Consider the following 11156-nt stretch of genomic DNA (forward strand, 5'->3'; position numbering starts at 1 on the left):
AGGCAACATCCCTTTAGCAACTAACTTGTAGCAAAAGCAATAGAATACAAAGGTTAAAGAAAAAGAAACAGATCCAACATGGAGTCAGGTTTGTTCTTCCCTTTTATACCCTGACACTGCCTGCCCACGGTCTCACTGCAATCCCCCAGGACACCGAAGGGATATACAGGGCTGACCCAAGGGTTGAGTAGGGGTGGGAAGAAGGGGAGGGAAGAAGGAGCCTCAGATAAAGAGGACCACACCCTCCTATTGCACCCCCTCCCCCGGACCACACTGCCTAACCAGCTGGGCTCCGAGGGATGGGACAGAAAAACCTTCTCGGGGGCTCACTGTCGTCCCTGCAACTTGTAACAGTGCCAACTCACAGCCAGTGAGAAGAGGCTGGCCCAGCCTGCAGTCTGCCCTGGGGTCACCTGTCCTTGGAGAGTGAAAAATTTGCTGGGGACACCCCAGCAGAGGGCTTGGGGCATGGAACTTCTGATTTGGGGCCAGTAGAGCCACCAACTGGGCCTGGGTCTCAGTTTCCCTTTTATAAAATGAATGTGTTGGCTTTACATGCGTGGTTTTCAAGCACTTTTAAAAGCAAAGCTACCTTTCAAATGAAATGTTTGGCAGAACTGCAGTTAAGTAAAGCTGATAGAGAGGTTTTGCAAGGTGCTGCTCTGATGGAGGGGAGATGTGAAGCCCTGGGTGGGGAGGGGCCCCAGGTGCATCCCAGGGGCCCCTGGGGACCCCTCGGACGCTGTTGTACAGTGTGAAGATGATCAGACTGGCTCCTTAACTACCACCCCTTCCTGCTCGAGCATTCCTCTGCAGCATCACATTCAACCCATGCTTCTTCATTGTTTAGTTTTAGGGGAGAAAGAAGCTAGAGGCCAAACTTCTCCATCCAGTGCGCCCTGATGAGAAGCAGCCCTTTCCCTTGCATCTCTCCTCAGGCCAGCTCCTAGCTCTAGGCGCCTCCAGGGAGCCCAGAATGGGGGCTAGAAACACAAAAGGGTTCGGGTTCCTTAATGAGGAGGCATCTGTAGTCAGCAGAGCCATTAGTCCCCGCCCCAAGTCCCTGGGGGGCTGCAGGCTCCTCTCCAGCTGGAGTGAGGAGGGGGCAGGCAGCTCCCCAGCTCCTGAAGGGCAGGGCTGGGTGGGTGGGGCATAGACAGCTGACCCAGGAGCCGGGGTGCCCTCTCCGCTCGCTAGCCCTGCCTCCAGCCCTGCGCTCCTAGAGGTTGAGGCCTGGAAGCAGTAGAGGGGCCCTACCAGTGCCTCAGCCCCCTGCCCCAAACCTCTGGGCTGACCTGCAGGCCCTTGGCCAAACACAGCCTTTGGCCTGAGCCTGGGCAGGCTGACCTCACAGTGCTCCCTGGGGATCATCTCACTGAGCCTGATGGGGACACCAGCTGGGGCGCTTGCCCCCATCTCCCGCCCCTAGGGCCCCAAGGTGCCCTTTGTAAGGACTATACCTACACAGGGACATGTGTGATTGATTACCTACACAGAACCAGAATCACACACCAGCCACAGGAGCTGAGGGATACAACCCCTCCCCCATTCACATCCAGCTTGGACACTCACACCACATACACAGAGGCAACCATGTCCTCCCAGCGAGCACAGCTCTGCACACACGTGCAAGGACGCGCTCACACCCATCAGCCATACTCCCAGGAGGCCCTGAAGGAGGAGGAGGCTGGGCTGGGGATTTTTATGCATGTTTATATTTAATGAACCACATGCAAATGAGATGGAGAATGTGCCACAAAAGAGTCAGCCCCCAGAGACTCTGGGAAGAAGGGCACAAAGGCTCGGCCTTTCTGAGCTGCCCTGGAGTCCTGAACAGACCGGTAGATTGAGGGGGCCTGAGACGGGGTGTGCCCACCCGCACCAGGGAGTCAGGAGCAGGGACCAGGACAAGCTCCAGCGTCCCTGCTGCTGTGGGGAGAGGGAGGGCTTCTTCTGGGAGGGGACAACTGTCCCAGTTGATGGAGTGTTGGAGGGGAGGGGCTGCCTGCCTGGACAGATGGTGAGCCTCCTTCCCGCACTTGAAGCAAAGTGGATTTTAATGAAATCACAGCCCTGGTGCTGAAGCTGGGAACCCATGTGGGAGGGGCCCCTTCCCTGGGCTTTACAGGTTGGGGAGTAAGGATGGATGGGAGTGAGGGTGGGCAGGAACACTTCACCGGCCTAAAAGGGGGTGGGGGGCGTGCACCACGGCCCCTCCCATGATCAGAGCTCAAGCAGTTCAGATCCCCAAAAGGTGGGAAGGCAGCCCCTGAATATTTATGACACATTGAAATGTAGATTGGTAGGTCTGACTGTCTTCTAAGAGGCTTGTCACCTTGGATGGTACACCACCTTCTTGGGGTGCATTGAGAAGCTGCAGAAGAACTGGGGATAAGGGGGTGATGATGAAGGGCAAAGAAAGCCACTGGGTGCTGGTAACCAGGCTCTAACGACCAGTGTCCCTGCTGGGTGACACTGGACTAATCGCTTCCCCTCTCTGTTTCCTATTCTGTAAAACGTACAGCATAATACTTAGCACTTGCATACCTTACAGGGAGTTTATAAAAATAAATCCGAAAGCCGCTGTAAAAGTGGGGAGCAGGCCGTGGGAGCAAGGCTTTTCTCTGACTAGGCTTCGTGGGTCCGCAGCCCAAGATTTCCATGTTAGAGGTTTATCCAAGAATTTGTCCAGACCTTTCTCAAAGTGTCCCAGCCCGGCCTATACCATCCCTTAGGGGGAGATGTTTCCCACAGGTAGGAGGCAGGGTAAGTGCCGATGTACCCCCAGCAAGCTGTGCCCTGCACCTGCCAGCTCAGCTTGGGGGAAGACACCCTGTGCCCTGAGCCGGGTGAGCTCCAGGGCTCCAGGACACAGACCCGAGGCCCCCCATGCCCTCTCCCATCCCCTCTGCACCTCAGCAGTGTGCCTTCCCCATATACATTTCCTTTTCTTTCTCCAGCCATGTCCGACTTCCACGTGCACCCTCAGGCCACCGTGGGTGAGGAGGGCGGTGTGGCCCGCTTCCAGTGCCAAATCCATGGGCTTCCCAAACCCCTGATCACCTGGGAGAAGAACAGAGTCCCCATTGATACAGACAATGAGAGGTGAGCCCCGGGTGGGGAAGGTGGAGGGATGACCAAGAGGCAGGCCAGTCCAGTGTCTGGGCCTTGAAGTAGGCCTGCCTGCGGCCTCCAGGGTGGTGTTTCTGCAACTTTGTTGAGGCTGAGTATCTGTGTGGTTTGTGGGCCCAGATTCAACACTTGAATGCACGCGAAGATCCGTGTGTGATGGTTGTCGAGGCTGGAATCGCAGGTGCATCCACCTGTGAGAGTCCCGTAGTGTGTCTGTGATGACAAAAGTGACATTGGGGTAGTGGCCGGGTCCTGGGCTGTGTCCGTGATGCTGAGTCACCCTGTGGCCAGTGGTGCTTGTGCTTGCTTACGGCTGACCGTGCCCTCCCGCCACAGGTACACACTGCTGCCCAAGGGGGTCCTGCAGATCACAGGCCTTCAGGCTGAGGACAGCGGCGTCTTCCACTGTGTGGCCTCCAATGTCGCCAGTGTCCGGGTCAGCCATGGGGCCAGCCTCACTGTGTCAGGTGAGGGTCCTTGGCCCTGTCTCGTTCTTCTCCCCACCCTCCAATCAGTCCCTCTTCAACTGAGCCCCAGAGCCTGGACAGCCAAGTGCATACAGGGCACCTTGTGAGCACGAAGTTCTGTGCTCTTCAGGGTGAGGGTTCAGGAGGCGTTCGAGGTCCCTCCCTGGCTCAGTTCTCCTTGAGGAAGCCCACTCTCTGCTTATGGGTGGTTGGGTGAGGGTGGCTCTCCCACCGCTGGAGGCCCTGCGGGGCCTGACCGCAGAGATGAATGTGAGCAACGTCCTGGGGCTGCTGGCTTCTCCTCTCTACGCATGGGACCCAGCTTCTGGGCTGGAGCTTGTCTCCCACCCACCATGTCCTAGGCCGTGTATTGGGGGTGGGTGGGTGTGGTGAGGAGGTGGGAAGGGTCCCAGCTAAAGTGAAGAAATATGGCATCTTCCTCCCAGGCTCGGGCTCTGGGGCCTACAAGGAGCCTACGATCCTCGTGGGGCCTGAGAACCTCACCCTGACTGTGCACCAGACCGCCGTGCTCGAGTGTGTCGCCACGGGCAACCCGCGCCCCATTGTGTCCTGGAGCCGCCTGGGTGAGCCCCATCCTGCAGCCCCTGCCTCTCCCACCCCTGGGAGGGCCAGTCTCTTCATCCAGCTCCAGGGGGAACTTGGAATCCTGTTTGTTCTCCGTGGGGGTCCGTTCTCTTCGAGGCCTGGGGAGGGGGTGGGTTCCCCTCTCCTTGGCAGGACCAGGGAGGTCCGCCTGCCCACTGCATTCTCCCTCCCTCTGTGCAGATGGCTTAGCTCCCCAGGTTACCTCGTCCAGTCCTGGCAGTCCTGCGCCAGCTCCCCTCCCCCATGCTCCCCTCACTCTGGGCATCTCCATCGGGCCCTCCAGAACCCCTCTGCAGCTCTCAGCACCCCTAGTCTCTTTCCGGTCGGACTCATCTCTGCCATCTACACCCTGGCCATCCTCCCCAGTGATGCGATCCCAAACCCCTCAAAATCTCAGCCAGTTGTCACATCCTCTCTCTGGACCCCCCCAGTCTCTAACCTGGCCCCCTAAATCCCCATCCTAAATCCCTAGGCAGCTGAAGGAGAGAAATGAAAGGGTGCAGATGGGCCCACATTGTCTGAGTGGAAAGGTCACTGGGGGAAGGAGAGTCTGGAGGGGATGGGGTGGGGTCGCATTCACAAGGAGACTGTGCCACATTGTAGCAGCTGAGTGATCCGGGAAGGAGGGGGCAGCAGGCAGGATAATGGAGTAGATTTCACCACTTCAGGGACTGAATGGGGAGCTGTCTCCTCGCATTCTGACTGTGCTAATCTGATCCTGGGTGGGGGGAGGGCCCGGGGACTGGGAGAGGCTGGAAAGAGTGGCCTCACCATTAGGAGGAGCCCATAGGCCCTGCAAGGACCATCTGGTGCAACATTTCCCAAAGTGAAATCTGCAAGGGGAAAGAATGGCTTGGTGGTCTAACAAGTTTGGGAAACAGTAAACCAGATCCCTTTGCTACAGGACTTCTCAGAGCCTTTATATTAACGCGCATTGTGACAGTTAAGGAGAGGAATGGATATCTGACCAAGGAACTTTTTTCAGGAGAGACAAATCAAGCTGGGAAATGTCCATGTAACCCAAACCCCTTACTTTCCTGTTTGAGAAACTGAGGGGAGGGGACTTGAAGGTCACCAGTGAGGCAGTGACAGTGTTAGGATCAGGAGCCAGTTCTCTCCTGCTGGGTGAGAGTTTTCTGTGCTGCTCTGGCCGCCTCCACAATGCCATGTTGCTCAGAGGGAAGAGTCAAAGACAGGGGCTCCCTGGAAGATTGATGGTGGCCGATTCCAAGTTTGGACATTCCTGCACACCTACCTCCCTGACCCTCCCCTTCCCCTTCAGATGGTCGCCCCATTGGGGTGGAGGGCATACAGGTGCTGGGCACGGGGAACCTCATCATCTCAGACGTGACCGTCCAGCACTCGGGCGTCTACGTCTGTGCAGCCAACAGGCCCGGCACCCGGGTGAGGAGGACGGCACAGGGCCGGCTGGTGGTGCAAGGTACGGACCTCCCCGCCCCACATTCCCTGCCTCATCGACATCCCTGGCCCAAGCCCAGTGCCGTGTACTCACCCACTTTCCTATCCTTGCCCTAACCTTGCCCCTGCTCCCTCTCCAGGGCCCCAGCCCAGGCCAAAGGCAGCAGCTCTGTGTCTCTCCCCCTCCCCCAGGAATGTGTATGTTGGGAATGCGAGGACATTCTTGGTCATCTGCCCCTCCAGGTGCCATCGCCACCCCCCCCAGTCATTTCCACTTTGTCATCTCAGCTGGTCTCCCCCACCTGTGTCACCCCCATGTGTCCCTCCCTCCACGTGCTGTTCTCATTCACACGTGTGGCACTTCCACGCTCACACCTGCCTGCACACTCTCAGTGTGTTTGTCATTTCACACTATCACACCCCAGCTCCTGACACACACACACACACACACACACACACACACACACACACACACACACACACACACACACAGAGCCGGCCTCCACTCCCATGGTATGTGGGGCCTCTGCAGCTGACCAGCTCATTCTGTCCATCCTCCTGCCCTGGGGCTAAACTGTCTCCGTGAACCGGCTTGGAGTCCCATTCTCAGGGGTTTTCTGTGGTTGTTCCCTCCCAGAGAGGTGGGAGAGAGGGGAGTTAGGAACTTAAATGCCCATTTGTTTAGCATTCCGTGTGCTGTTAATCTGTCCAAATGGAAGTGATGGAGCATTTCATTTCTCTGGTGTTAATGGAAGTTTGAGGCTTGGGATTGGAGGAGAGTGGAATTGAATGTAGGGGTGAGGGGGGCTGGTCCTGAGGGCTCATCCGTCTACCCGTCATTACTGGCCTTTGGCCTTAGAGGTGCAGCCAAACCTATTAGCACATTTATTTATTTAACAATTTCCTGAACAGGGAGCTCAGCTTGATTGCTTTCGGATACAAATGTCAGTCTTTTAAACAGTCATTAAAACGGAGTCCTCTCTTGGGTCTGCCTCTCTGGGGTGGAGGGACGTGAGGCCTGCCACCATCTCCCAGAGGCTAGGCTGGGGGTGGAGGGTGGGCCCCACCTGGAGGATTCTCCCCGGGGCGGGGTGGGTGTGTATGTCCCCTACCCACTTGTTCCCTGCAGACCTCTGGCCCTACCCTCTTCCCCTTCCTCAGCCCTTCACTCACAGCTGTCCCCTCCCTATACACCTGACCCCTCGTGACCCTTATGCTTCTTTGTGCCCGCCCCCGCCCCAACCCCAGCCCCAGCAGAGTTTGTCCAGCACCCCCAGTCCATCTCCAGGCCGGCTGGGACCACAGCCATGTTCACCTGCCAGGCCCAGGGTGAGCCGCCCCCTCATGTGACGTGGTTGAAGAATGGACAGGTGCTGGGGCCAGGAGGCCACGTCAGGCTCAAGAATAACAACAGGCACGTGTGTGGTGGGTGTGCCGGTGTGAGGCCCAGATGGTAGGAGGCTGTGCACCTCCTACCAGGGAAGAACACTAAACTGGGGGTCTGGAGACTTGGGTTTGAGTCGTCCCAGGTCTGCCCCTAACTTGCTGAGAGATCTCAGACAAGCCTATTGTCTTCTGGAGGGGCTCAGTTTCTCCATCTTTCAAATGGGGAGATTTGGCCAACCTCCAAGGGATACTCCGGAAGGAGCAGGGGATCTGAGGCTCTCCCTCCCCCTGCAGCACCCTGACCATTTCTGGAATCGGCCCTGAAGATGAGGCCATCTACCAGTGTATGGCCGAGAACAGCGCTGGCTCCTCTCAGGCCAGCGCCAGGCTGACTGTGCTGTGGGCCGAGGGCCTGCCCGGGCCCCCCGTCAACGTGCAGGCGGTCTCTGTGTCGTCCACTGAGGTCCGCGTGTCCTGGACCGAGCCCCTGGTCAACACCAAGGAGATCATCGGCTATGTCCTGCATATCAGGAAGGCTGCTGGTGGGTGGGGCCCAGGAGGGCAAGGCTGCCTCTGCATCCCCTCCCTCTTACTCACTGTTTCTCATCCCCCTCGATCCCACACGTGCTGACGCAACACCTTCCCTCTTTCTCCCGGCTGCACCCTGGCTGCCCTCATTTCACCAGTGTGGGTAGGATTCCCTCATGCCCCTTTAATCCCCTGCCCTACCCTTGGCCTCCCCAGACCCACCAGAGCTGGAGTATCAGGAAGCAGTCAGCAAGAGCACCTTTCAGCACCTGGTGAGCGACCTGGAGCCCTCCACTGCCTACAGCTTCTACATCAAAGCTTACACACCCCGGGGGGCCAGCTCAGCCTCTGCCCCCACCCTGGCCAGCACTCTAGGTGAAGGTGAGGTCTGGGTGTGGAGCACAAAACCACAGACACTCAGGGTATTAGGACAGAACCCCTGTGCACCGTTGTTCAGGTTGTGCACTGCACAGAGTGCTTCGCCCTGAGGCTGAGTCGGGGCTGGGTCTACTTGGAGGAAGGGGTGTCCTTTTCTTTTTTCTTTTTTTAAAAAACCTGACAACACTTTATTTCTGATTTTTTCTTTTTGGTTGTACTGTGTCTTCATTGCTGTGCGCAGGCTTCAGTAGTTGTGGCATGCAGTCTCAGTAGTTGTGGCACACGGGCTTAGTTGCTCTGCGGCATGTGGGATCTTCCCGGACCAGGGATCGAACCCATGTCCCCTGCATTGGCAGGCGGATTCTTAGCCAATGGACCACCAGGGAAGTCCCAGGGGTGTTGTTTTCTAATTCACGTAAAGGTGCTATTTAAGCAAGCAGAGGCCCTGGGTTAGAGGTCAGAGAGCGGTCAGGCTCTGGGTGGGGGGGCGGTGTCTGGGTCATTGGTAGCAGGTGGAAGGGTAGAGCTTCAACCACCAAGTCCTCACATCTCGGCCTCCTTTTCCGCCCACAGCCCCTGCCCCACCCCCACTGTCAGTGCGAGTCCTGGGCAGCTCCACCCTGCAGCTGCTGTGGGAGGCCTGGCCCCGGCTGGCCCAGCACGAGGGCGGCTTCAAGCTGTTTTACCGCCCAGCAAGCAAGGCCTCCTTCACCGGCCCCATCCTGCTGCCTGGAACTGTCTCCTCTTACAACCTCAGCCAGCTCGGTGAGGCGGACACGGCTGGGGCTTGGGGAGCTGGGCGGGGGTGTGGTGCCTGGTGCCAGGAGGTGGTTCACAGAGGTCTTCTCCAGTTCACCCTGCGGACAGCCGCCTGGTGGGGCCGGGGGAGGTCCCTCAGCATCCTGGCTTTCCCCCCAGACCCCACTGCAGTGTATGAGGTGAAGCTGCTCGCTTACAACCAGCATGGGGATGGCAATGCCACAGTCCGCTTCGTGTCTTTGAGGGGAGCATCTGAGAGGACAGGTGAGGGCTGGGGATGGGGTCTGGCTAAAGACTGGCCTTCAGGAAGAGAGGCTGAGGGAGGAGGGGAGCAGGCATCCAGGGAAGGCAGGAGGGTAGAACAGTACATGCAGCCCTGGAGAACATAGGCTTAGACCTGAGTTTGATGCTTGGCTGTGTGACCTTGGGCAAGTTACTTAACCTCTCTGAGCCCCAGTTTTCTCCTTCATAAAACAGGGATAGTAATACCCACTTTATAGAACTGTCTGGAGGGTGAAATGGTCCATGTAAAGTGTTATTCCCAGTATTTGGCACAAAGTTAGTGCTCAGTAACTGGTAAAAAAACCCTAAAGGTTGGGCTGGGGTCCCATTAACAAGGACAACTCATATGTCGAGCAGCCGAGGGAGAAGTAACCCTCAAGGGCTGGGTGTCTGGGAGCCACAGCCCCCAACCTGCCGCTGCTTCCACCCCCAGCCCTGAGCCCACCATGTGACTGCCGGAAGGAGGAGGCCACCAACCAGACGTCTACCACAGGCATCGTCATTGGCATCCACATCGGGGTCACCTGCATCATCTTCTGTGTCCTCTTCCTCTTATTTGGCCAAAGGGGCAGGTGGGTCCTGGGCCAGGGAGAGGGGGCTGGGCCAGCATGGGGTAGACAGGCCTGGAGCCGGAAAACCGCAGGGGAGGCAGGGTTTGGGGCCCATTGTCTCCATCCTTTTGTTCTTGCTCCTCCCACATCCCTCCCCCTAACTCTTGGCTCACCCCCTAGGGTCCTCTTGTGTAAGGATGTAGAAAACCAGCTCTCCCCTCCTCAGGGCCCCCGGAGCCAGAGGGACCCTGGCATCCTGGCACTGAATGGGGCGGGACGGGGAGAGCGGGGCCAGCTGGGCCGAGATGGGAAACATGTGGACATGAAGGAACTGGAGCAGTTATTTCCCCGAGCGGGGGCCGTGGGGCAGCCCGACCCCAGACCTAACCCCAGACCCACGGTGAGTGCCCCGCCTTCCCCCAAGCCAACCCCCTCCTTCAGGCTCCACCCTCCTCACCTTGGTCACAAGCCTTGGTCACCGGCCTCCGCCAAGCTGCAGGGCTTCTCCAGGCACAAGACTGGCAGCCGGTGCTTCTCTCTGTGCCCCCGGGTCAGGCAGGGAAGCCTGGAGACTGAACCCCCGAGTGGGATTGGCTCCAGAGCCTGACCCCCTGGCTGGGGGCTCACGAGCCTGTGGCCCTCCTATTGACGCCTGTGTGACTGGCCCTTTCCCCAGCAGGACCCCGAGGCCCCTACCCTGTGTGAGGAGACCCAGTTCTCCATGCTGCCGCTTCAGGGGTTCGGGCTCCTGGAGGAGATGACGTCTGAGGCCAAGGCCCCCTGTGTAGGCCCCCTCGCTGCCCTGCCACCCCAGGACACGGGCCCCGGCCTCCTGAGTGAAGGACCAGCCGCCCTGCCAGCTCGCTCGGGACAGTAGCCAGTGTCCAGGAGGCTCTGGAGGGAGCAACCCCCCATTCTCAGGTCAAAGGCAAGATTTCTCCTGTCATGTGGGATTCGGATGGGGGCTTCCCAGCATTTCTGTCCTGACTGCTCCTCTGATTGTCAAGACTTACAGTAGCCTTGGCAAGGGACACCCTGCAAGGACCCGGAGGGGTTCCTGCAGGAGCCCCTCCCTTGGGCCAAGGCCCCCCCCCCAACCTCTGCCTGGTACCCACATGACTTGGAACTGAACTAACGTTTTTCTTTAAAAAAAGAACAAACTTAAAATTAAAAAAAAAAAAAAAGGGAAAGAGAAGAGAGAGAAAGGTGAATTCGACTCCAAACATGTGCCCCTGCTGTGGCTGGGCCCCTGACACTGTCACCCTCCACGACTTGTTTTCTCAGGATGGATTTTTGCTGTTTTGGCTCTCAGCACCTACCTCAGCCGGAATGAATGTCCTCAGGGGAGTGGGGCCGTGGCCTCAGCCCCCCCGCCCCACAGAGCCCCGAATGTACTCCTACCTCGAGCCCCTTTAGGGGCACCCCCTCTCCCTCCCCACATTGTTGTCCAGAGTTTAGAAAAAAAAAAAGCATTTCCAGGTGTGAAAGAAAATGTCTACCTCGAGGCTCGCTGGCTCCCGGGCCTGTGCTGTATCATTGGACCCTCCCTCCTGACTCCTCACCAAGTGTGGGCTTCTCGGGGCCTGCAGAAAGAAAGATGGAATTGGTCAAAGAAAATGTGAAAAAAAAAAAAAAAGCCAAAAATAGG

General features: G+C 57.9%; 1 protein-coding gene across 1 annotated transcript in view; it reads left to right on the top strand.

Moving 5' to 3' along the window:
- Positions 1-10898, top strand: part of IGDCC3 (immunoglobulin superfamily DCC subclass member 3) — a 39095-nt gene extending 28197 nt beyond the window's left edge. The window contains exons 2-13 of the mRNA XM_049705917.1: positions 2961-3105; positions 3469-3599; positions 4046-4183; positions 5488-5646; positions 6873-7038; positions 7305-7552; positions 7755-7919; positions 8490-8681; positions 8835-8939; positions 9391-9529; positions 9689-9908; positions 10188-10898. Coding sequence (XP_049561874.1) covers positions 2961-3105; positions 3469-3599; positions 4046-4183; positions 5488-5646; positions 6873-7038; positions 7305-7552; positions 7755-7919; positions 8490-8681; positions 8835-8939; positions 9391-9529; positions 9689-9908; positions 10188-10385 — 2006 coding nt within the window. The 3' untranslated portion in view covers positions 10386-10898. The remainder of the gene's footprint in view (positions 1-2960; positions 3106-3468; positions 3600-4045; positions 4184-5487; positions 5647-6872; positions 7039-7304; positions 7553-7754; positions 7920-8489; positions 8682-8834; positions 8940-9390; positions 9530-9688; positions 9909-10187) is intronic.
- Positions 10899-11156: the final 258 nt, after the last annotated feature.

The sequence above is a fragment of the Orcinus orca genome, chromosome 2 (genome assembly GCF_937001465.1).
Source record: "Orcinus orca chromosome 2, mOrcOrc1.1, whole genome shotgun sequence".
Lineage (NCBI taxonomy): Eukaryota > Metazoa > Chordata > Mammalia > Artiodactyla > Delphinidae > Orcinus > Orcinus orca.